Source organism: Hippichthys cyanospilos, chromosome 11 (assembly GCF_059441005.1).
Source record: "Hippichthys cyanospilos isolate Australia breed blue-spotted pipefish chromosome 11, RoL_Hcya_1.0, whole genome shotgun sequence".
NCBI lineage: Eukaryota > Metazoa > Chordata > Actinopteri > Syngnathiformes > Syngnathidae > Hippichthys > Hippichthys cyanospilos.
The window spans coordinates 20,181,328-20,208,222 of NC_142379.1; the positions used below are offsets into that span (position 1 = coordinate 20,181,328).

The 26,895-nt window shown below is 39.3% G+C and overlaps 1 protein-coding gene across 2 annotated transcripts; it reads left to right on the forward strand.

Moving 5' to 3' along the window:
• Positions 1 to 1,009: 1,009 nt before the first annotated feature.
• Positions 1,010 to 25,210, forward strand: brwd1 (bromodomain and WD repeat domain containing 1). 2 transcript variants are annotated; one of them, XM_088427376.1, is made up of 44 exons: positions 1,010 to 1,191; positions 1,291 to 1,349; positions 1,468 to 1,497; positions 1,691 to 1,750; positions 3,398 to 3,548; positions 4,121 to 4,219; positions 6,239 to 6,399; positions 6,570 to 6,791; positions 8,493 to 8,593; positions 8,973 to 9,043; positions 9,142 to 9,242; positions 9,335 to 9,375; positions 9,486 to 9,587; positions 9,725 to 9,878; positions 9,978 to 10,112; positions 10,280 to 10,408; positions 10,535 to 10,683; positions 10,801 to 10,877; positions 10,965 to 11,183; positions 11,273 to 11,456; positions 12,612 to 12,702; positions 13,428 to 13,550; positions 13,653 to 13,720; positions 13,829 to 14,066; positions 15,318 to 15,434; positions 15,625 to 15,732; positions 15,883 to 16,007; positions 16,136 to 16,218; positions 16,417 to 16,528; positions 16,621 to 16,682; positions 17,783 to 17,938; positions 18,118 to 18,238; positions 18,351 to 18,476; positions 18,553 to 18,619; positions 19,097 to 19,159; positions 19,266 to 19,391; positions 19,466 to 19,618; positions 19,739 to 19,893; positions 20,816 to 20,988; positions 21,236 to 21,355; positions 21,453 to 21,638; positions 21,708 to 22,055; positions 22,586 to 22,717; positions 22,787 to 25,210. In XM_088427376.1, exons 1-44 carry the CDS (start codon positions 1,155 to 1,157, stop codon positions 24,127 to 24,129), a joined length of 6,678 nt encoding a protein of 2,225 aa, XP_088283502.1. In that variant the 5' UTR covers positions 1,010 to 1,154; the 3' UTR covers positions 24,130 to 25,210. The 2 variants fall into 2 exon arrangements, with proteins under 2 accessions (XP_088283502.1, XP_088283503.1); XM_088427377.1 differs by having other exon boundaries at positions 19,109 to 19,159.
• The last annotated feature ends 1,685 nt before the right edge of the window (positions 25,211 to 26,895 follow it).

The following is a 26,895-nucleotide window of genomic DNA, read 5'->3' on the forward strand; positions in this document are numbered from 1 at the left end:
CACCAGTCCTGGATCATCTGGATTAATTCGTGAACACCTTGACAGATTGTTTCCCCGAAAGTAATTAAATAAATATAATGAAACAACAATGCAATAATACAATTATTATTTTAAAACATACAATAACTGCTTTTCAAAATTGAATATAGGTACAAGCTAACTAACATAGGTCACTCATTTTACACATTCAAAAAAAATTGGGATGCCAACGCGTAATAACGCAAGCAAAATCAGCTCCTTTTTTTATTGAACTATATAAAATACAATACAGAGTCAGCTACATAGTACAATAATAATGGACAATTTACAGAAACAATATAAAAGATTTAAAAAAAGTGAAAAGAAATTAAACCTGGTCGGGGGTTGAATTAAATAATTCCCTAATATGATAACAAAATATGTTCACTTTTTTGTTTGCTATTACACTTAACGTATCAATGTGCACGTCAAAGTCAATTAAAAGTCATTTAAAATTAGTAAAGGTCTTAGAAAATGTGGCTTTGTGAATGTGAAATTTACCAATTATTAAAATAAAGTTAGTCATATAACTCAAATACTTATTGTTACATTCAAATTTTGTGATGATATCTCTTGGAATAATTGTTATGGATTGTCCAGTTCTATTGCAAATAAAAATCTTAGCGTCTTTCCAAAACAAAGATGTGAAGGGACAATAAAACCAAAATCAGCTCAAAATGGTTAGTTTATTACTCATGACGTCATGCGTCGAACTCGCGACCTCGGTCAAAAAAGAAGGGGAGACTGCGTGACTGTCGCATTGCATTTCAAAGGAAATACGTTCTGGACTGACGTTACGTTACCCTACGATACGTTTTTGTACACCCAGTGTACGAACATGTTAGTTCAATTCAGCTGAGCCACGAGACAACGTGTGTTTTTTTTGCTCTTTTGTTAAGATTTCCTCCCCCTCCCCCCCGCCTTTCCTGTGTGTGAGTCTCTGTGGCGGAAGTAAGTGCTATCGCGGAGGCCTCATCCTTCCAATGGCGACTGCGAGCAGGCTGAATAGCAAGCGGGAGCAACCGTGGAGGGGGTCAGACCTGTGTGATCGAAATTAAATAAATATATGTCATATTTTGCCGATGGTAAAAAGTTAGTTCGACAGTGTGATTCTCTCTATATTACGCCCAAGTCAAATGGCCAAAAATCGGAACATTTCGCTCCTTGAGACGGGTAAGCCGCATAAGGACCCGCAGTCGATAGCTTAATTTACTTTCATACTCCTTCTGTTAATTCAATTACACCAATCGCCTCGCTGTCTTTTAATTTCAGAGCTCTATTATCTGATATCTCGTTTCTTAACAACGGGTCCGTGTCGGAGAACGGCTGAGGTGAGCTAACATGCGTAACCGTTTGTTATTTTTCAATATAGTTGCCTAAGCTCCGCGATCACAGCCTTGAAAGATGTAATCATCATAAATTAATTGCTCCTTTCCATCCGACTTGCAGGTCCTGGTTAGTGAACTAGAGGAATATCAGGTACGTGTTCTTGTTTCGTTGTGTGTACTTAGATTCTCGCCCGTGGTGGTGGGTCGTGACTTGCAACTTGTTTAGACTCATTAAATTTCTCACGTTATATGTGACACTTTCTTCTTTTTTTAACCAAGCGAAATGTCTTATGTGCTCGTGTAGTATGTCGAAACTCCTGGTTTATCGAGTCCTGTTTCAACAGCTCTTACCACGGAGATTGGACTGGTTGGGAAACGAGCACCCGAGAACATATGAAGATGTGGTATGTGTTGATTTTGAATATGGACCATCATTAAATTTATTGTAATAGTGTGACGCGGCAGTATTCCACGTTTAGCGCTTGTTTACTTTCTTTGTTCTAATCACTTCGATCAACCGTTGGCTTTATTTGGGCCGTGATGTTGTACAAGGTCACAACTCGTCCGTTCACGCTTAAATCAATGTGAATGGAGACGGGTTAGCCTTAGACGTTAGTGTAATATAAGGTTTTAATTATAATTTAGCCACGATAGTTGTGCTGCAGACAGGGTGGGTAGTTTGGTTTCTTGGCGAGGCCGCTTTATTGGCCAATCAGAGACTGAGATCCTTTGGCTGCGCTGTTGTTTTGCCTGTGACCAGCGCTCTGATTGGTCGATTAAAAGTAAAGGTTTTGCATTGGGAGCCACGCCTCACGGAAAAGCACTTGAGGAGCATTATCTTGGTAGAATTTAGTCCAACAAAATCTCGTTAATACTTTATGAATATAAACATTGTACAATGTAAATATATAAATTGACGAGAAGCACCCTAAAGTACAATGCATTTCTCTAATACAGTAAAACTCCTTTTGCATGTGCAAAAATACCCCCCAGTGTGAAAAAAATTTCATGCATTGAAGCCTTTCCCTCTTTCTTACTTCTCCCCCTGTTGCTTAATGCGAAATGTTTTTTTTTCTGCCTTTTCCTTGCATTGAAAGTCCCTACGGCGAAAACGAGCCTGCAGCAAAAGTCTAGCTTGGTTTATGCTTGACGCGCCGGCACGCATTTTGCAGTGTTTTTATACTGTGTGCGGTTTTCCCCTGCAATCAGATGATATTCTCCCATACTTCATACTTCAAAAACGATCAAAATTCTTCCAAGAGTTTTTTAACAGACTCCTCATCTCTTTCCAACATGGTGCTCGCCAGGAGTTGTTTACGGTATTTAGGTCACGCTAGTCCTTTTCAGCTGAATCATAAAGGTGTTTGTACTGGTGAACTTCCATAAGCAATAGTTCGTCGCCCGTTATTTCCGCTCATAAATAATTTCTGGAAGGTACATGTTGCGGAAAATCTGGCCCGTGCACACACCGTGCGGAGGGGCGTGGTTGCCGAAATAACGCCATTTTGATAATGCGGGGGTCATGGACACGTCAAGCTTAACTCTTGAAGACAGGATAAAAGTATTAAAGATGAAACATGGATGAAGCAAAGTAAAAGACATGCTAGAAATTGATGGAAGTATGAAATTGAATGGTTATTGTAAATTTGTCAATTTCTTTTTTTCTTTTCTTTCATTGGTGGATGGTTTTGTTTTCAAAGTCAGATTGTAATTTACACAACTTGTTTTTTTTTTATGTTTATCTCCAAGCCATGGTTTTTGAAATTTTGTGAACATTTTCTTGCTGTAAACATGATTTCATTGTTGGGTTCTTCTGTAATTATTGTGGTAATATTGTCAATGATCTAACTTTCAAGAGGCATAGTTTAAAAAAAAAATACATATACACATTAGGTCTGCTACTTGAGTGCATGCTCCTATGAAAATAGAAAAATGAAATATCCAATGTTTTTTAAGCACACAAAAAGATTCCTTTGACAAATTTGCCATCTTGCTGCAACTGAAGTTATTGAGTTTGCACAATGTCAAGTTGTCTTTCGCCATTTTTACAGGTTGCGGCCAACAGACATGTTTCACCAGACCATTTGCTCCAAATTTGCAAGCAGATCGGACCTATTCTTGACAAAGAGGTGCCATCTTGTGTCCCTGGTGTGCATTCGCTCCTGGGCTCTGGAAAGCAGTCGATGCTTAGGATCTCTAAAGGTACAATAGCCATTTGTTGTCCTGTGGCATGTCTGTCCAGAGTAACACAACTCAATTTTCTAGTGCTTATTTGCTGCTTTGAAGTATGAAACTAAAGAATCTAGCACTAGTTTATCGCATCTCTTTTTTTAAAAATAGTTTTTACACTCGTGATTGGGATACTTGTGACAGTTTTGTAATATTTATTTAATAATTATTTATTTATTTAGATAGTCTTATGACTGTTACTGTATTTGTTTTAATGTTTTGGTCTGTTCTTCCTTGCAATTCCGTTTTTTGTTTTTTTTTTTTTAATCGTATGACTTTTGAGAACATTTTCTTCAGTTATATTTGTCAACTCATAATCTGCCCCTTTTAAAGTGATACTATGTAAGGTTTACACCGTTTTTCGTTAAAAATGAATAAATTACTATAAATTTAAAAAACTTGCATATAAATGTGTTCTTAACAACCAACAGTATGTTTTAAATATAATCATAGGTCTGGTTATTAAATTATATTTATGACTATAGCAGTGTTTTGAAGACATATCAGCACATGACCACATGAATATCTGTATTTTATGTTTCCAGAATGTGATGGTATGCGTTGTAAAAGTTCATCGTACGCAGCCCTTCAGAGGGGCAGACCACCCGAGTGGCCTATAAAAAGCAAGAAACTTCAACATATAGGTAGGCCTACTTTCACTCAATACTCACCTAAATCTTCCCAAGTGATGTGCTGGCAAAGGGGCCACTCGTTATTGTGTGTTTTAGTTATATTATTTTTGTACTTCAGTGGTGTATGCAGTCTTGACAAATTGTACCCTGTGTGATTCGCTTATATTTTGCCATGGATTGCACATTTTTATCAAGTTCATTGCCTGCCAGCCAGCCAAAGGTTGTGAAGCTTCTCCCCCCAAAATGCTGCTCTCGTATACCACAGAAACTTCCATCTGATTACACTTGTTCCTAAGTGATCTAAGACAATAACCTAATATTCACAAATACTGATTTCTCCTACCTAATGTAGTGAAACGTGGATGGAGTGTTCTTTTCTTTTATTGTTATCACCAGTATTATCAGTATTATTATTAATATTATTCTCCTCACTATCCTGTTTCAACTCCCACATACCACATCGTTTTTCACTGTTCCAAATTGAACTTACTCCAAAAATTCACGCAACCGGGGTGCTTTTGTTTTTGGCATATTTACTACTCCCACAATTTCATAACTGTCTATCCATCCATCCATCCATCCATCCATCCATCCATCCATCCATCCATCCATCCATCCATCCATCCATCCATCCATCCATCCATCCATCCATCCATCATCAATCATCGATCGCTTATCGTCAGGAGGGTTGCAAGTGAGCTGGAACCTATCCCAGCTCCTAGTAGCCTGAGTACACTCAGAACTGGTTGCCATAAAGTCAAACAACCATTCACACTCATCATCACATTTAAGGACAATTTTGAGTGTCCACTTTACTACCATGCATGTTTTTGGAATGTTGGAGCAAATAGGCGTGCCCAGAGAAATCCCATGCAGAGAATACGCAAACTCCACACAGAACTGCCGGAGCCAGAAGCGACCTCTGCATGTGAGGCGGGTGCTCTAACCAGAAGGACAACATGCCACCCAACAATTTTATATTTTTCAACAAAATTTCCCCATTTATTCACAATGAGACAGACATCCAAAATTCTTTGATTTCCATTCACTTCATTCCCATTCAACATTTTTGCAGGTGATTCCTTTAAAGATAATTACAGTGATTCCTAATTTTTTACGGTTAATTGGGACCAGAACTCCCCCATGATTAAAAAGGCAGAGGACTAAAGACGTTCACTTGACCGTTGGCAATCTCTGACCTAGATTTCCTGTATAATAAAATGGTATTTCAAGTGTAAACTCTGATTGCTATCATGTTTGATTATGTACAGATTTGACTTTAATTCGACTTCTGTATGCCGCTAATATGACCACGGCTGCCGCTAGACTTCAAAGGATGTAAAGGGGTAACTGTTAAATTACTGTATAAGGTTTAATAATTAAGGTTTAAGTAAATATGTGTACTGCAGTTGTTCCACTTCTGTGGCAAGTGCATTTATAGTTACCTCGTCTGTCTGGCATGCCGGAAACAATCACAGCACGTCTCTCCGCAATTTAGCTCCCTTCGCGAGGCACGAAGTAGCGATGGATCACTGTACTTCAGGTGCTAGTCATTTGCCATGTAATCAAGAGTTCTGTGGTTTAGGAACTGCTTTTTATAGATGTCTGTGTGATATTAATATTGTTTTGATTAAATGAAATCTTTGTGAATGATAAATATGCAAAAAACACAGACACCAGAAAGGGGAATTACTTTTTCATGCAACTTTAAAATAAATTATCTTTCCACATAACTTAAACTATTTTTTTCGTTATTTCCAAAGAATTCCACATTATACCACATGGCCATAACCTGTAAGACTCGACCATAAATGTATTTCAAAAGGAAAAAAAAATTCTTTGTTAGGAGGGTGTACAGTACGTTATTTTTAAGTCTCGTTTTGAAGATATGTTTTCCTGTTTGATTGTTTTTATGGTTTTGAAGTGATTTAGCTCAGTTTGATATCATAAAAACATGTAACAGTATTTGTATAACGTTGTGGAGACCTTGTTTGCAGCCCTCTTTTGAAACATGTTTCTTGTTGCTAACAGTGAGCGTCTGTCGAGGAAGAGAACTGACTGGAGCACAGCGCTACAGCTCAATCAACCCTGTCAGCAACTATGGGCGCATGCGTCTACATCGGCGGATCTTGGGGCATTTATCTGCTGTGTATTGTATTGCATTTGATCGCACTGGTCTCAGGATCTTCACAGTAAGCAGAAACCGTAATATATTTGCCTAGCATCAATTGTAACATTTCTCATGGTGTATTTTAGATGTGAATCAAATTCAGTGATTTGCTTCACTGTCATTAAATAATATGAAAACCACTCAAAGTCAGCGTGCATCTTATAATTTGAGTCTTGCGGTCTTTTTTGTCAGGGCTCAGATGACTGTTTGGTGAAAATTTGGTCTTCTTTTGATGGGCGGCTTCATTCGACGTTGCGAGGACACTCAGCTGAAATCACAGACTTGGCCGTCAGTTATGAAAATACTCTAATTGCTGCGGGAAGCTGTGACAAAACCATTCGTGTGTGGTGCCTTCGTACCTGTGCGCCTGTGGCTGTGCTGCAGGGACACAGTGGTTCTATTACCTCTCTACAGGTAAGTCCAGACCTCATTTACAAAATGACAATAATTAGCTACCACTGAGCTTTTAAACTGTGTTTCACACAGAGAGTGGGTGCAGAAATTATTCAGACCCTTTTAATATTTTCAAGTGCCATATGTTGAAATATTTTAAGAAAAGTTGTTTTTTCTTGTTACTGTACTCCATATTGGCAATAAAAAAAAAATGTAGTTTTTGATATAAAATGAGCACTGACATTTGCTTTTTTGAAGTCATGTTTTGAGACCCATGTGTGTAAAATCCAATAAAAGGCATGGAGGACTTGCTAATCTCCATATCCTGATTTTGATTGGACAATCAATCAAAATTCAGCGCATTTGTTGGTTTAGACCAGAGGTGCATCAACTTTTTGGCAGTGGGGAGGAACAGTCATAAAAAATGACCTTGTCTCAGGTTTTTGGGAAAAAAATTCTAAGGTAATGATTATTTGCTAACAACAATACCATTTTGAGCATAAAATATCTTACCTTGCAGTGTATGCAGTCAAATAGTGGTTGAACATGATTTGCAAATCATTGTAGTTTTCCCTTGTTTTTCATGGTCAATCTGGACCAAAAATCCCCTGTGAAAAGCAAAGTCCACCCACCCCTCAGATCAGCACCCTCAAATTTGAAACCATGGTCCTCAGTCTGAAAAGCGTGGGTGCTCTCTTTGGGACAGGAATCAAGTCTTGCCTCAAGCAGAGGAGTTTAAGTATCTTGGGGTCTTGTTCGCAAGTGAGGGTAGGATGGAACGGGAGATTGACAGGCAGATGCTTACTCTGTACCACTCTGTTGTGAAAGAGCTGAGCCGAAAGGCAAATCTCTCTATTTACCGGTTGATCTATTTTCCTCCCCTCTCTTATGGTCTTGAGCTATTGGTCGTAACCAAAAGAACAAGATCCTGGATAAAAGTGGCCGAAATGAGTTTCCTCCACAGGGTGTCCGGGCGGGCTTTGCCTTAGTATTGCCTTAGGTTTTGGGGGGAGGAATATAGAGTGCACACTAATGGCAGCCCTCAGCTTGTTTCTCTCTGCACAGATGCGATGTGATCAAAAATATTTTTGAAGCTATCTGTATTTGCAAACTCATCTCGTTCGGTAACAAACAGGTAGAGATTCCATTTCTTCTGATTTTGTGGGTCCTTTGTGGACGAAGTAGCGCTCAAAGTCCTTACCATGAGACGTCATTATTTCAAGTGAGATTCCTGGATTTGCATGTTAAAAGCGTTCTTTTTTTTTCCCCAAACTTTCCTCCTTCCCAAAGACATTTGTTTCTCATTCATTTACTGGTATTTGTAATTGAAATGTTGGCGATCAAGTGACCAAAACGAATCTTAAGAGAATCCAGCCAGTTTTCAAAATAAAAGGTTTTTCAAATTACAATCGCTTTCTGACTCTGATAATACATAAAACAGAAATAGTTCATTATTTCGGGTGTGGCCCATGTCACCAGTTAATTCAGGGACTGTTTACCGGGCCGCGAACCAGCGATTGGGGCCCTCTGCTTTGGCATGTGGCTGTAATTTTTTTTTCCTCTCCATTATGCGTGAATACTTTATTTATCCACTGTAAATACTACTGTTGTAGTTCTGTTGTTCCCCTCTGCACATTTTGTGACATCTGGCAGTATATACTCTATATACAGCATATACTAGTTTTATGCTATTTAATTAATATTTGGCTGCTGTTCTTTTAGTTTTCACCATTTGCCAAGGGCTCCAAACGTTACATGTTGTCTACTGGTACTGATGCTACAGTATGCTTCTGGCAGTGGGATGTCAACAACATCAATTTCAGGTGAGTGCAGCTTTAAACTGATTTTTCCTTATGTTCCCTTTGGTCACTCGTAATGGAAAAGCTTAAATGAATAGCTGGCGCATTAATGCAGAGGGAGCATTGTTTATTTTGGGCTAGTTTTCACAGTAATTAAAATTGACAGTGCAATATACTATGGACCTTTACTGTAAATGGCAGCTTAGCCAAACAATATGCACGGTATGCTTTCTAAAAATATATAAAACAACCTGTCCATATGTAGGTCCTCATATCAAACTGCAATATTTGTTTGAAAGCAGGCATTGCTGAAGGTCAGATCTTTGTGAATTAATTTGATTTTATAGCATCTATTAAGACCACTAAATGAACCTGAATTTTGACTAAATATGTTTCCTTTTAGTGATCGTCCACACAAGTTTATTGAGCGTCTGAGGCCTGGAGTTCAAACTGTGTGCTCCTCATTCAGTCCGGGTAATCCCAACATGTATCACTATGTGTGTTTTTAGTAAATTTGTACTGTATCTTTTTTCAAGGTGAGATCATGTTGTGCTCTTTTAACATCTTTGCAGGTGGAATTTTTTTAGCCACAGGAAGCACTGACGATGTCATCAGAATATATTATATGGGAAGTGGAAGTCCAGAAAAGATGTCAGAGCTCCATGAGCACACAGTAAGTTAACTTGCCTTAAGTTTTATGCAAATACTAGCTTTGACTTCACAAATGCAGAATTTGCCTAACTCATGTATTGCTGTTCTGTTTAGGACAAAGTTGATAGCATCCAATTTTGCCACTCAGGTGAAAGGTACGCAATTAACAAATGACTTTATTTTGAAAATCTTGCCCACTCCTTATGGACGTTAGTATTTAATTAAATCAAAAAGTGACAAGTTTGAAGTTGCTATAACTTAACAGGTTTGTGAGTGGAAGCAGAGATGGCACTGCAAGGATCTGGAAGCTCCATCAGCGCCAGCAGTGGCGAAGCATCTTGCTCAACATGTCCACCACTCTTTCTGGGTGCGCATGGTATTTTTATAAGACATGACATAATTTGTTTTAACTTGTTTTAATCTGAGACACAACTCGAAAAATGTTTTGCTGAATTGTCTTGTTTCATTAAAATGAAAGCATGATGGAATATTCCCCTCCCCCAGTGCTGAGCCAATGAGTGATGAGGACAGCTACTTCAAGCCCAAAGTTACCATGGTCGCATGGGATCGCCATGACAATACTGTTATCACCTCTGTTAATAACTATCTGATCAAAGTGTGGAATTCCTACACAGGACAGCTGCTACATGTCCTCAAAGTAATCCTGCACAGCATGTTGCACTTAATTACCATTATTAAAATTGTAACATTCAAGGTAAGCATTAAAAAAGCTACCTAATATGAACCTTGTTTCCAGGGTCATGAGGCGGAAGTGTTTGTCCTGGAGCCGCATCCTTTTGACGCCAGGATTATTCTTTCAGCAGGCCATGATGGAAATGTCTTCATATGGGACTTGGTGCGAGGGACAAGCACCCAGCACTACTTCAACATGGTATGTGCCAAAATTTTGATCAAATTATATTAATTAAGGAAATTTTCATTCTTTGTCAGTTTTTCAATCTTTTTTTTTTGTTTTATTTATTAATGCATTCATAGGAATTTTGGCCTCTGACGTTGCAGTCTCATAGTTGTTTTTGTGTGTCTCCCCCTCCAATCCAGATTGAGGGCCAAGGTTATGGCGCAGTTTTCGATTGCAAATTTACTCCCGATGGTCAACGTTTTGCCTGCACAGACTCCCATGGCCATCTACTTATCTTTGGCTTTGGTAGCTCAAAACCTTATGAAAAGGCAAGATTTTTTTTAAAAATATTAGTCTGTAGAAATGCCTATTAGAGATTAAAACCTTTGCAAACGTGAAGTACCTAATTCCAATATTTGTTTAACTAATCGCTATGATGCTTGGTCCTCATACAGCTTCCAGACCAGGTTTTCTTCCACACAGACTATAGACCTTTGATTCGAGATGCCAATGGCTTTGTACTTGATGAACAGACACAACAAGCCCCACATCTAATGCCCCCACCTTTTCTGGTGGATGTGGATGGAAACCCCCATCCCCCAAGGTAGATTGACACTTTTATGCCATCAATATTGTGCCAATGTACACTTATGTTTTTACTTCACAAAATGATAATAATCAAGGGCACTTTTTTTGAAATTTAAATTCCTGTGGACTTCAGGTATCAGCGACTCGTTCCAGGGCGGGAGAACGCTGCAGCAGAACACTTGGTTCCTCAGCTGGGATATGTTGCTACCAGTGAGAAAAAAAAAAAAAAACTAATAGTGTGAATGCGCTAATTTAAACCTTCACTATCCTGATGTTCTGCCGCGATCTCTTGTTCAGGTGACGGAGAAGTGGTTGAGCAAGTGATTAGCCAGCAAACTGCAGAGGTTGAGGAGGTTACGATCAGACGCGGCAGCAGTTTACTCGATGAGGCCATTCGAAACCTTCAGCAGCAACAGCAGCGTCAGAACCAAGCTGGCTCAGAGGGTGGTCCCGCAGCTGTACAAGCTGAGTCCCAGGGAGCAGTAATGCCACCAGCCCTAAGCACCCCACGTAGAGGTATGATTATTTTAGGTTATTGAATATTTAAATCCTGATTTTGTTTGTTTACATGAATTCCCTCTCAAGGTATTTTCTCTCTAATGCAGTGTCAGTAAATGATCGTGCTGAAGTGCAGTCTCCTCCTACTGTGGGTTTGCGTCGGAGCGGACAGGTGGAAGGTGTCAGGCAGATGCACCAGAATGCACCTCGTAGTCAGATAGCCACTGAGAGGGATCTACAGGCCTGGAGACATCGGGTGGTGGTTCCAGAACTGCCACTGAGCAGCTACAGGTTAACAGAATTCTTTAGACTGCTGAGAACTGAACATAGTGTTTGAACTGGAACAGGTTTTACTTTTTTGGGACACGCTCAGTAAAAAAAATAAGGGACTTTGACTAGACACTTTCAATGATATTAGCGATAATGATGAATTAAATTTTATTGTATGTTATTCATCGGAATAGGTGGAGGTTTTTTTTTTGAAGCAGCTAATGTAAATTTATATCTTGGAAAACAAGATCACTGGTTCACAATCACCAGCGGATGGCATTGGTACCCCATTTTAGATAGAAATTAAACACAGCTTTAAACACAGCTTGTGAGTCATGAAATTATCAAAAGGCTCTGAATTGGACGGCAGTGAATAAGCGTGCGTTGCATACTTTGGACAGGACAAAGCAAAATGTACTATTGCAAATCCAGTCTCTCTGTGCAGCATATTTGTAGAGGCTTGTAAGTTCTGCAATATTGGTGTGTTACTATTAGTTTGAGAAAATAACCAAAACTGTTACTATGTCATTAAAGCATTATTTTCTTGATGTGGACACATGCATTTAAAATATAATATAGATGACTAAACTTTCTGGTCACCACTTGGCCACGGCAAATTGCAAATCATATTTTAATTGTCATAAAAATCTTAAATTTCCCTTGAAACAATTCAATATTAAATAAATACCATATACACTCGTAGCAACATTCAAACAAGCAAACCTTGGCAGATGATACCTCAGGAATGAATTGTAAGTTTAATGGAAAATTTGTGATTGAGACCAAAAAAAGTTTTTCTCAATTTAATCTGTTGAGATGTTAAACATCCTCAGATTTTAAAGTGTTAAAATCTCAAATCATGTCCTTACCTGCTTTTGGAATTTACTCTGCCGTGATTTAACCCTAATCGAACGTTTAGGGTCAATCTCTTTTTTCTAAGTTTACGTTTGCTTTGGACGTTTAAAAGATGAACTTGCCAAAAATCTTTAAACACGTTTGTCTCAAAAATGAGTACTGTATTTCAACTTGGCAACATTAAAATATCCTCACCATGTAAATTTTTAAGCTAACACCATGTATTATCTATCATTTGAAATTGAATTTAAAATTAAATTAGAATATAGCAGATCATTTGTCTACATAGACTGCATTGATACTCATGTCATTGTCTTCCAGGGACCAGGTTGATATCAGGGTTGCCAAAGGAGATGAAGAGGTGTCCTTGTACAACATGAAGAAGAGGCGCATAATGTACAGCAGCTGTCGAGTAGGTTGAGACATAGATGATTCTTGTTTTGAACTTGTCAGATTTGTGCACCATTGTATTCTACGCATCACTCTTTTGAGACACTTTTAGGTTCTTACAATCTCCAATTGTCATTTAACACTTCCTGAAAGTTTCCAAGGTTTTGATTGCAGTGGACATTTCAAAGATGAATTTGCCAAAACTTTAAATGTGCTCTCTCATTATTGTTTCTATTTTTTTTTCTGTACAAACCTAACAGTCTCTATAAAATCTCAGTCCGAGACTAGGATAAGACTGAAAACCGTCTTGAGCTGTGAGCTATTGTGAAATGGTAGTCTTTACCAAATCTTCTCAAAGTATTCTAATGTGCACATACAGTAAATGAGTTAAATACCAAGATTGATTGATTCTTGGCCCCTAGCCCCAGGCATCAATTGTTGAGACCAAAATGAGGACTTTGATACTATACCTGTATCAAGTGTCTCTCATGATAGTTTCAAAAATCTTAAAACATCAGAAATCATAGATGGCAAAACAGAACTTTATATTCTGATTCTTTGAATTTTTATTTCGAATGTTATGCTGCAGAGGATGTTAATAAGCATTTTTAGTTGAACAATACATTTCCTCTTGCTAAAATAAATGTGTTTGTTTTACAGTGATACAAGGAAATTGTTCACTCCATCATTCTCAATAATTAATTATTTAAAATGTTTACAAACCTTTCCTTATCTGTATTCTGTCAGGATGATTCTGATGAGGAGCCGCCTCCTGCAAAGCGAGCACAAAGCCGAGCTGATTCTTTGGAATTCATCGATCTGTCATGTGAGGAAGGGGAGGAAACCGCAAGCTCTGATGGCCACACCGAGGTATCACATTCACCACTCTCTTGTAACTTGTTTGACAATGTCATTTAGCTGCAGTCAGTTTGTTTATTTTATAGTAAATTGCGTGCTGTGTTTTTTCCCCAGGACAATGACTTAGACGGCAGTGAGCTGGACTCATCTAATGATGAGGAGTGGAATAGTGACAGCCCAAGGTATTAACATTTCCTCGCATTTCACAAATATCCTGAGTGTGTTTTCCTAAGCAAGTACAATCATTTAAATTTTGCCTAGATTCTTTAATACAACTTGTTATTGTGCAGTCACTCATCCAGTGAGTATTCGGATTGGACAGCTGATGCTGGCATCAATCTGCAGCCACTGACACCTTTGTCTTCACGTAAACGAGTTCAACGCCAGCTCAGCAGTTCAGAAGAGGAGGAAGAGGACAACGAAGAGGAAGAGAAAGAGCAGCCACAACAACAGCAGAGTGATGAGGAGGAAAAAACAGAAAGAAAAGGAAAAGAGAAGGCCAAGAAATCAAAGAACAAGTCACCCAGAGTGAGTTGTGAAGCAGTTGTGAAGCACTGCGTTTGTAGTAGACCACTTTACTGCGTCTATGGAGCTGCCTTAAAGTATAGCTTGGGAAAAATAGATGGTTCTCAATAATCGTTTGAATCTGGATCCGTATCACCTTTGTCATCCTTTTCATTATCATAAGCGTCTTTCTCTTGAGCGAGATGACATGGACTGACTCTGTTCCTCCGAGGAGGCTGTTGTTGCCTGGGCGACTATTGTTTTAGACTTTTCGTCGGTTATCTCCTCGTAGACCCTCTTGATTACTTATTGGGCGTTTGCTTTATAAAACATTTTGTTGTCGGTTTTTCTCAATATTCTCGTTTTCCTTACCATTCTTCACAGTATACCGCGTGTATCAAATGAAAGGGACTTAGTGTATGTTTTTCAAAACATGTTTTTATACAGGATTAGGAGTGAAAGCATTAATACATGATGAAAAGCCAAATTAAGAAAAGGCGACGGAAAAGATGCCACATGCCTTGATGACCTCGGTTTAGCACTATTATATATTGAAGAAAAAGGGGAGTAGAACCCCATTAAAGCGCAGAATACCAGCTTTAACCAGCAAAATAGCAGGGATTACATTTCAACAAAGATCTGTTTTCTGTGCTGTTGAAAAACCTATGTTCGACAGCCGACAGAGAGAGGCAAACACTTGTTCATCAAACCACTGATGTTATTGGTGGCATATGCTGGAAAATGAGCCGTTAAATTTAAGCATTTTAGTTCATTTTCTTTGATAATTTCCACTGCATGTTGGTGATGATGACAAAAAAATCAAATAAAACCAGTCAATTATCAGTCTCTGGCAATTGATCAAAGCAGCAACCTCCATCTTTGCCATCCCAATGCAATGCTGCATTTTCTTTGTCTTGACAAATCAGTCTTGCCATTTTCATTCCTGGATTCTGAATCAGAGGCCCTTTATGGCTCATATATATTCGTGTTGCCCCAATTCTTCTTTACATTCGCCAGAATACTCCCATTTTAGCAATGATAACGATATGGCATATCACTCAGTGGGGCAAGGAATGGCGCTGTTAACAACTTGACGTCACTTCCATTCCCAAAATGGCGCCCTCTTTTAACTGTAATTTTGAGTGAACAGTTTCTGTTTTGGCAAATACATGAGAGACACTGCAGGTACACTTTAATTTGTGGGGAAAATCTGTATTTGACATCCTACATCCAGTTCTTGTAATTTTACCGGTTTATATATTGTCTCCTAACCAGCGGCCGAAAGTCAGACCATCTATCAACAGAGAAGTGTCAAATGAGTTTCGACCCTCGTTGTGGATTACTGATGTCATTCCAAGGAAATCTCCTTTTGTTCCCCAGATGGGTGATGAGGTGTGTTTTTAAAAAGTAAACTCAACCTCATGAATGATCTTTGATAAATGTGTTGTGTAATGCTTTGTTTGTGTGAGTATTTCCTTGAATTATAGATGCCCATATCTCCTCGTAACATTGTTTTCCTCTGGCAATATTTGATAATAATTAAAACCGTAATCCATGCCTGCGAATTTTTATTCTCTTTCAGGTGATTTACTTCAGACAAGGCCACGAGGCTTATGTTGAGGCTGTAAGGCGAAATGATTTGTACCCCATTAACTTTGACAAGCAACCCTGGAAGAAAATGGAGCTGCGGGTAAGTCAAATGGACAAGGAAAACTGTAATGCAGTTGAGTATATTTGTTTAAATGTACCTGGTTTATTTTTGACAGAAGAAAAATACTGTTAATCGACGATTTCTGTTACAGTCTTGGAGAAAAAAAAACCCTTGCTGCTTCTTTTTCAGGACCAAGAGTTTGTCAAGATTACTGGAATCAAATATGAAGTGTGCCCTCCGACACTGTGCTGCTTGAAACTGACTCTGATCGACCATGGCACTGGCAAAATCACTGACAAGTCCTTCTCTGTTAAGTAAGTCACTTTTGCCTGGCATGAGGGTAGCTCGGCAGAGGAGGAACATAAGAAACTAAGGCAACCTACGAAACCACATTGGTTTGTTTGCTTGTGTTTTAATAATTACAAACAATTTATATTCACAGATATCATGATATGCCTGATGTAATAGATTTCCTGGTGCTGAGGCAAAGCTATGATGAGGCACTCCGCAGAAATTGGCAACCAGGTGGGTTGGCTCTGCAGGATATGTCAAGATAGCATGCATAAAACTACAATGTGCGGCAGTTTCTATTCTTTTGGTATTTCCGGCAAACGATAATTATAGTTATGGGTGGCATGCGTGAAAGATAGTATTGAAAGATCATTTTGAAATACAAGATTTGCTAGGCATTGTAGACATGGACATAGTCTGGCCTTTTTGCAGGTGATCGATTCCGCTCAGTGATAGATGATGCCTGGTGGTTTGGCATCATCGTTTGTCAGGAGCCATACCAACCAGAATACTCAGATAGTCTCTTCCAGTGCTTTAAAGTCAGGTGGGTAGCAAAACAGTATTTTTCATGGCTAATAAAATCAGTATGCTTTGGTCACAAACTTAGGATCGTTAAATCGTTTCTTGTTTGTTTAGATGGGACAATGGGGAAAATGAAAAGCTGAGCCCTTGGGATATGGAACCAATTCCAGATGATGGTAATGGTTGGCCACACATACAGCATTGTTCTACCACAGTATTTCGGTATTCCGATGGATATGTGTACGTATGTATGTCTTCGCCTATGTCGCTCTCAGTGCATCGCAGATTTTTTTTTTTTTTTTTTGGGGGGGGGGGGGGGGGGGGATTATATTGCAGAGAAATGTGCCAGATAGGCAAATATACTGTACTGTATTCCGAAGAGACTTGCTGTGACGCTTTTTTGCATGCCAGACAGAGAAGGTAACTTTAAGTGCACTTGCCACTGGCCATCGTCGGACGTGGAACGACTGCAATACACATATTTACTTAAATCTTAAATGATTAACCTTTATACACTGTACATTAAGTGAACAGTTAGGCCTTCCCTTTGAAGTCTCACGCAGCTGCGGTCATATTAGCACCGGCCCGGGCATTGAATTAAAGTCTAATCTGTATATGATCAAACAACATTGGAGAGTTAACACTTGAAATACCATTTTATTATAAAAATAAGTCTAGGTAAGAGAATTCCAACGGTCTGGTGAACGTCGGCTCCATTGTGTGTCTGCCTCCTGCTTGTTTACAACAACATGTGCTGGGTTCGTTTCATGAGTTACCCAGCACGTCCCCGCAAAGGCACACATATTGTCGAGGCGGTAGGCACACACATTGTCGAGGCAGAGAGACAATGGAGCAGACATTCACCAGATCGTCGGAAATCTCTTACCAAGACTTCTACTAAAATAAAATGGTATTTCAAGTGTAAACTCTCCGTTGTTATCATATTTGATGTACAGATTAGACTTTAATTCAACGTCCAGGCTGCTGCTAATATGACCGCAGCGCCGTGGGACTTCAAAGGAGGAACTGTTCACTTTAATGTACAGTGCATAAGGTTTAATCATTTAAGATTTAAGTAAATATGTGTACTGCAGTAATATTTGTCTCAGTGTTGGTCCCACATTAAGTGCACTGTCTGTGTGCACTCTGCAATGCAGATTCAAGCCTACATCCTCAAAATTTCATGAATCCATCGGTTATGTTTTGCGTTGTTTGTTTGGGACCCAGTTTCAGTTTTAGGCTAAAGACCATATTTCATTGTGTCTCTGCTTTTCAGCTGAGCTTCCAGAGACCGAAGGAGGCAGCATCCCTGTTACGGCAGAAGAGATGAGTGAGCTGATGTACAAGCCTCTGAAAGGAGAGTGGGGGGAGAGAAACCGGGACCAAGAGTGTGAGCGGATCGTTGCAGGCATTGGCCAGCTCATGACTGTTGGTGTGTACTTGATGCCCTTAAATCTTTTCTCTTATCTAAAACGTCATGGCACCTACTCAATTATGTGACATAACTTTATTGGCACAAATGCTGTTCCGTACATATTAATGTTACATGATTGTCAAAGTAGGTAAGTTGAAATCACTAAACTAATTCTCTCCTGGTTTTATCAATCTCAGAGATAGCTGCTCCTTTCTCTGGCCCAGTAGACCTGATCCAATATCCCACCTACTGTACTGTGATTGCTTACCCAACTGATCTGGACACTATTAGATTTCGACTCATGAATAAATTCTACAGGTCAGTCCTGATAATAGACATGTCTTATATAATCATTTCCATTTGCCTTGGTTCAGATTGATTTTAATGGCTGTATGAGACACTGCACTGACACTCTTGCGCTGGTCTCCAGACGCCTCTCAGCAGTAATTTGGGATGTCAGATACATTGCACACAACGCCCGCACTTTTAACGAGCCAAGAAGCAAGATTGCCCACTCTGCAAAAATAATTACCAATGTCCTGCAGAAATTTGTCAAGTAGGTTGTTAAACAATGAATTTCCAACAAATCACAGTTTGCAAATTTAGATTGACTTCTGCCTGTCTTTCCGCAGTAAATCGAGCTGCACAGACATCATGGAGATTTATAGTGTTGTTGAAGAAATGGACGAGGATGATGAGGTACATAAAATACCTTTTGACTTTTCACACATTTGTCTTTTTACTGGTATATGTTCGCATTCTTTGAATACCTCATAATATTTGCAAAGGAATATGCGCTCTTTGAAAACTTAAATGATTATTTTTCAGCAATGCCAATAATGTTTTCTGAACATTTTCTGAATCAAAATATCTTGACTCATTTGTTGAAATGAATTCTAAGTTCTTACTGTAACATTTACCTTAGCTACATTTTCTGAGTGCTCATTTTCGCAACTGTTTAAAAAACGTTTTGTGTGTGTGTACAGTGTGATTATGAATTGAATTTGCAATTAATGGCCCACACAGAGATTATTTTGTTGCAATAACGTAAATTCAAGCTTTTTTTAAATGGACAAACATTGTTGCAGGTAGCTCATGTTGAGAATTGTATGTACAGTATTTATTAAAAATAAATAAATAAAATGGAAGGCAAGAATTTACTTTTTTCACTCATAGTTTTTCTCACAGGAAGCAGATACAGAGGTACCAGGAACTTCCTCAGGGCACAGGCTGCGTCAGGTATACATCATAATCGAAGTTGAAAAATATGAAAGTTATATATTCCTTAAAAATATGAATGGTGAAAAAGATGGACAGCTTGAGACAGTTTCTTCACTATTTGCAGCACTCAGTAGAGGTGCTACCAGACAGAGATGCTTGGAAGGAGCAGTGCAAAAATCTGCTCAATTACATATTTGAGTGTGAGGACTCAGAGCCGTTCAGACAACCTGTGGATCCTCAGAACTATCCTGTGAGTTAAACTCTGCATCCTTGATTAAAATCAATAATGTGGTTGAATTCTCAAACCTTTTTCTTTCCTGGCAGGACTACCATGATATCATTGACACACCAATGGACTTTGGCACAGTCAAAAGGACCTTAGGGGAGGAACGCTATGAAAATCCTATAGAGCTTTGCAAAGACACGCGGTTAATATTTGCAAATGCTAAAGCTTACACGCCTAATAAACGGTCCAAGGTAGGAAGGAAAGTTGTACACGCTTGGAATTTTGTTGAAGTGACATCAAGATATCCATTTATATTTTGCATTTTGTATGGAGGTTGCTTGCCAGACTTGTTTTTTTTCCCCCCTTTCTAGATATACAGCATGACCTTACGACTCTCTGCCTTCTTTGAGGAGCAAATTCGAACAATCATATCAGATTACAAAACAGCAGTGAAGAGCAGTGCCAGGCTTCGCCGCAGCCAGCGGTTCAAAAAAAAAACTTTGCATGATCCGTCCACCAACATAAGGTGTGCTTGTTTTCCCAGTTTTGCGTCTATCTTGTAGCGATGAGTTAACACAATGAAATGCCATTGATGTGGGAATATCAATACTTTGTTATTTGAAAAGAAGCAGCTCAGGGACTTAAGTAGCACACCCTAATTTCAAGTCGTAATTTCAAATTGCAATCCCTTTTTCAGGTGGACGCTTCATTTTACTACACTTGCATACCACTATCATATCCAATACAAGAGCTGAATCAGTTCTACAAAGAATTTATTCCTTAGTTAATAATTATTTTAATCATTGTAATTATCATTCAAATAATTGCTTTACATCAATTTAAGCATTAGTTGCCTTGCCTTCACATTGAATATTTTTAGAAGGAACTAACTATCTGTCCAAAGATGATGATTAGTTTTAAGCGATACTCTTTTAGTATTCATTTAATACTTATATTGCTATCTCATACCGACGTTGCTCTCAGTATAACTAAATCCCTCAACTCTTTCAGTGCCATGTATTAGAATCCTCATCTTTACTTTATCTCTAATACTTTACTTTAGTTGTGTGACAATGATGAGAATTCTCAGTTTTTTGGGGGCTTTGTTTTTTAGTGAAATTGTAGCTGACACATTTGACTAGTCTTTATTTTAACTCTTTCAGCACCAAGCGTTATCGGAAAAGGCAACCCCCAGAGTGCCAGATGATTTTTAGCATTCTCACTCATCTTTCAAGGCCAACAAATATTTTTGTGCTATGTTTATTTAAACATGGGTTGTATTACATAAAAGATTAATTTCCATTCCTTACGATTATAAGTATGTAATATATGTGTAGTATGCATGGCAACACTGCCATCCAATGGTCACAGTTCATCACTACAGTCCTCAATTGTATCAACATTATTTATGAATCAACGTTTGAAGAGTTGTCTCTTTCTATCTTCAGTCAAAAGAGGGAATCTGTCAAAGCTCGGAAAAAAGTGGAGCCCGTGTCTGGGACCAAATCTACCTCAGCCAAAGCTACGGTTCCTGAGCGGGCAAGGAGAACCCGAAGAAGCAGCAACGGTCACAGCTTCTCTGAAGATGACACTGCATCTAATGTTGCCTCATCAACAGCAGGTATAAAAGAAATGTAGTTCCATCATATTGTAGATTGGCAAGCAGGCCAGTTACTTTGCTGTACTTAGCACACTGTTCTTGCTAAGTGTGTTTTGGATATTGTGGCACATTGGTGATTTAGACGGTTCCCTTTTTCCTCCCAATTCATTCGTGGGAGTTATTTCATAGCTAAAATGTAATCTGTAAAGACCATATTTATGTTGTGTCTATGTCATTGTAAGGAATTTCTGAGACTTTTTTTGTTCAGAGTCCGACAGTGAACTCAGCGAGTCAGAGATGGAGACACATCCAGGTTTGGCCAAACACCATCAACGAAAACAGAAAGCAAGAGTTACAAGAGGCAGCTCATCTAAGCAGCGTAAAAAATGTTAGTTATACGTCAAGTTGGAAAATCAGTGGGGGTGTATTAATTCACCAAATTAGTATTTATTGCTTTGCAAATAATGGGAAATGTTCTTTACTAGTTATTGAAAGTGACAGTGAGGAGAAGGAGGTTAAGGAAGAGGAGCCATTTGACAGTGAAGGAGAAGGGAGAGAGAATGAAGAAACATCTTCTCCTTCTTCAAGTCGTCCATATCATAGTAGAGCAGCAAAGAGCAGGAGCACACGGCTGACCAGAAACACTGCTGCTTCTGACAGAAAAAAAACAGGTAAAAGTTAATAACCCATCCTTTAATCATCCAACCAAGCATAATGGTTGTCCATTATTGTGTATGCAGAGAGCAGAGCGGAGATGAACGGTCACGCCAGCCGGTCCTCTCGTAGGGACAGGCGTTACCTCCGGGACACTGACAGAGCCTTATCCCGGGGTTCTGATGGAGAAGAAGAGGAAGAAATAACTATCCGCAGATTACTTAAGAGGAAAACGGCTAGGGCAGCTGTCAACAGGATAAAACTTCTGGAAGCGTCAGAGGAGGAGGAGAATGATGATGATGATGACGATAATAAGAAGGAGGAGGACGATGACGACGAACAGCCAATAAGGAGTCGCCTCCGCAACACTTCTCGGACCAGCAAACGCACTACAGTGCTGCAGAGCAGCTCTGAATCAGACGGAGAGCAACGGGGTGGGTATTTTTTTTTTTTTTTGGAACATTCTCACATCTTCGCCAAAGAATGTACAGATCAGTTTAACCCCTGGGTGTCTGGGGATTTTTCATTCGCCTGGGGTGATTTTGAAAGGGTCATAACATTGTCAAATATAAATATATATTAACTTTCAACTCTGCAAAATGTTCAGTAGCACCAGCCCTATCCATACATATATACATTGTGTGTGTGTGTGGGGGAGGACTTTATGTACAAGAATTGTAAAAATGCAATAGTAGCAAAATGTTGGCCTCCTTGTGTGTGTGTGTGTGTGTGTGTGTGTGTGTGTGTGTGTTTTAAATAAGCTTTCCCTTTGATACCACACATCAAATAGTCCTGAGTTGGGTCAAAATTTCCCCCAGGGGTAAACCTGTCAATACAACAGCCAAGTGCTATCCACTTAACCACTTTCCCACCTCTGTACTTACTTTGTTATACTATTCTGGTGATATTAATGTTTTACAAAGCTTGTTAATGCTATGTTGTACCCATATTTCTTGTGCTCTAGTGTCTGCAACTTCAAAGGACTTGTCTGAAGAATCCCAGGATGAGGAAAATGACAAAGGCAGCAGCTCTTCAAGCTCCTCTCACAATAAGCAGAACGGACATACAAGAACATCAACCAACACAAAGGGCAATGGTGTGTTTATTGACCTCCATATTTAAAAAAAAAAAGTTGTGTTTGCTCAAATCATACTTAAACTTGCAGGAACTTTGACTTCCATGAATGGACACGGCCCAAAACAAAAACACAGGTTGGACATCAGCTCTGAGCACAAGGACGACGCTGCAGAAGACAGTTCTGGGGCGACAGAGCAAAATGATAGTCTGGCAGCTACGTGTCAGAAGCTAAGTAGAAGCTCAGTCCGGAAGGGTAGCATCACCAGTGAGGAGGGGGAGGAAGCGAACACTAAACGAAGGACCACCCGACGGCAACTTCCTGTAAGCTCAGACGAAGAGGACTGTCTTCAACAACGGCCACACCAAAATGGAAAAAACAAGGAACAGTTTCCCCTCAAGGACTCAAAAAAGAGTAAAAGCCAAGATCATCAAAAATCTGCCTCGCCTCATAAACCAGATGCCAGTGATTCCACGGTGCTCTGTCATACACCAAAAAAAATTCACAAGAAAAGAATGAAAAATGATGAACGGAGTGAAGCTGAAGGCAATCGCTCAGGTGATGTTTTTGAGACTAAAACCAGGAAGACTGCAAGGAACAACGTGAAGTCGAAACGACCTCGGGATGACACTTCAGCTTTTGAGAGTTCTGAGCAGGAAATTAAACCCAAGACGTCAAGGAGGAAACGCTCCACTGGTTCATCGGACGAAGAATCCGATGAGTCGGACAATGCGTGCAACAAGCGGCTTAACCTCAGAGTGCTGCCTAAAAAGAGATACATCAGTGACAGCTCTGATTCTGAGGAAGACTCTGCGAGCCAGAGCAAAATAAAAAGCAGGAACAAAGCAAGCTCAGTTCCAAAGGAAGATTGTTGTAATACAAGCGAGTCAAAGAAAACCTCTCGGAACGAAAGCAGGATTCAAATGTCTTCCAAGAGAAAACGAATTTACACCTCAGGATCTGAAGATGAAGAGAACGAGTCAGTGGCCAACAACAAGAAGAATGGCAAGCGTTTGAAACGGGAACAAAGCAAGGAAGAAGTTGCCTCTTCCCAGTTGAGTTCCAGCGAGGAAGAAAGTGATGTAGGCCGCTCACCGAGAGGCAAGAACGAGAAGCGTCCCATACACCGAACGCGGAAGGAAAGCTGCAGCAGTGATCACAGTTCAAACTCTGAAAGCAAGATTTCGTCCAGAGCCAGTGAAAACTCTTATGCCAGCTCAGGGTCCCACAGCAGTCCAAAGAGGAGGAGGAGTCGGAGGCGGGTCAGGCGCAGCGAAAGGACCGAGTCCGGTCGCCAATTAAGGCGGCGACGACCGCAAGGCGTCTTCAAGGAAGAGGACAGTGACGAGTCTTACAGCAAATCACGGGAAAAGAGCCGCATTAACACCCGGAACCAGGGCAAGCGGACTGTCCTCTATCACGACAGTGATTGAAAGCTGAAGAGGGTTGACAACTGCAGACTGTTATAAGACACTTGATGTCATGGTAGCAGCACTGGTTTCCTTGAAAAATGCTGTGAATCCGTTTCTTTCAGGGATATTTATATTTTCTATGAAAAACACGTTTATAGATGTAATACAAATTCAAGCATTTGAACTGCTGCTCTTCACGAGGATACAGATCAAAACGCCACCTGCCAATCCTGCTTGTTGTGTTTGTGGCCAGCAGAGTAACATTGTGAGGAATCTTGGGTGCTATCTAATATACCTCTGTTTAATATAAGCATATTGCTAGCTTGCACTAAGAAACACTGTAAGGAGGTATTTCATACACTAGTTTTGCATTAGAAACTCAGGGGTCAACTAAGTTTACTGTAGTCACAAACCTGTTTTTTTTTTCTTTTTGTTTTTTTTTGATGGACAAGCAACAATTCCAGGTGGGCAAATGTCGAAGCACGTGCAAATGAGATGAAACCAATTCACATTGTCACTTAAAACTTCAGCACTCCTTTGTAACTCCCATACTGCATGTAATTGTTTTGTAGTATGAGTTGATATGAGCCAAATTAATGAAGTGTTTGCCTATTACGTTGCTCTATTTTCCCCTTTTGTGCTGTTCTTGTAAATAGGCGTATGTGTTTATTGGAGGATAAATGGATTGGCCATTAGTCCGTAATAAGATATTTAATTCTTTTTATACCCGCCATATCTCACGAATTAGTACGTTTTTGCCAAGTACAAGTCACCAGATGTACTCAATGCAAAATATAGCGATTTCTCATATTGAGAAGACATTTGTCATGTGTTACTTTCAGTATTAAATTCTTTTTCGGAGTTAACAAACATGGTTTAGTTTGGTTTATGCGGGATTCCCTCAATGCAGTTGCTTTGACATTTTGCTCAATTGTTTACTTATGACACCTTCAATAAACAGATTTCAATGGAAAATCAAAAAATGCACTGTGGTTTGGCATGCAATTCATAAACATCGCTGTAAATCATAATCAGTTGTCACCGAAACTTAAGAGGCACATATTTACTACCCCTACATTTTGGAATTTATGAACATTGTGAGTTCTCGTCCTTATATATATATATATATATATATATATATATATATATATATATATATATATATATATATATATATATATTTTTTTTTTTTCTTATTTTGTTTGGGTCCAAGGATATTACGGTACTTTTGCTCAAGTGAAACTGGCACTGAATAGCGTAGTAGATAATGCACTGGCAAGTCGTCGTTTATTCCACTGCGCGGGTTCAAGTCCCATTCCAGACACTTTATATTCATTTTAGATTTTTAGTATGTTTATTTTTCTGCAGGCAATTGGGAGTTGAAAGGAGCAGCTTTGTTTTTGTCTTTATTGATGAACAGACCGGTTAGACCAGGGGTCGACAAGTGCTGGTGTCCTGAGACATGTTTTCCAGTTTTCTTTTCCCAACACACTTGGTTTAAACCATTAGCTCATCAACAAGTTCTGCTGGAGCTTGAAAATAATCCTAATCATTTGGATGGAGTGAGTTTGAGAGAGAATACTATAAAACATGCAGAACAACGATCCTCAATGGCTGGAGTTTCCGCTGGACTAGAACGTTAACCCTTAGATGCATAAGTGGGTCAAAAATGACCCGGTGAGGTGGTTTTCTTAGAATATCTTTGTAATGAAAATGTGATATTTCATCTTCCAGGTATTCCTCAAAAGGGATGTTTTTGATATAATTCCATTCACATTTTTGACTGACCTTTTATACATTTTAAGAAATTGTAGTTTTTGTATTACTACCCTGAGTTTCCATTAGTGAGTCAAAAATGACCCACATTCATTTTCTATGGAATCCAATGGGAACCTTTGATTCTTATCAACTGTGGCTGTCAGGAATAAATAAACTGTGGACCACACAGACTATATCAGAAGTGTCACACCTCAGGAAGATTATTTTACACAGCAAGAGCTGATACATGTATTATCTTCAGACAATATTGTATGTATGTCTTTCATAACTGTTGTAATTATTGTTTATCAAAAACTAGCCTACATTATAACTTGCTAACACTAGCTAGGGTTAGGGTTAGGGCTAACCCTAATCCTAAAAGAAAGTTACCCAGAACAGCAATTAAAAATGTGATTCATCGTGTGTGTTTGTTTGTATGTGTGTGAGTGTGTGCGCGCGCGCGTGTGTGTGTGTATGTATATGTGTAGCTGTCCAGTCATTGACAGTTCCTTTCTCTTTTCCCATTTTTGCCTTCTTGTTTCATGACTGTATGCAGTTCAGACAAATGACCTGTTTCTGTCTGTGATCATTGCACACAGGTACATTGAGTGCTACTTGATGTAGGGTTAGGGTCAGGGAACCCCTAACCCTAACTAAGATAGCTAACATTACTATATGTATTGTGTGTGTGTGTGCGCGTGTGTGTGTGCGCGTGTGTGCGCGCACGCGTGTGTGAGGGAGAGTTTATGTATATAGCTACATGTTGATCTATTGAAAACATTACTCATCCAAGGTGTCATGGCTGCTAGATACACAGTTGAAAAGGTCCTACAGATGCTGGATTATGAAGAGGCAGTAAAAGGGTTAGACCCCGAGTCTGAAATTTTTGATGACGTGGACCCAGACTATTGGGTCCACATCATCAGAAAGAGGTGTCAGATCTGCCCAAGTAACAACAATCGTAAAGTCAACAATAGGTGTGGGAAATGCAATGTACCTGTGTGCAATGATCAGAGCCAGAAACAGGTA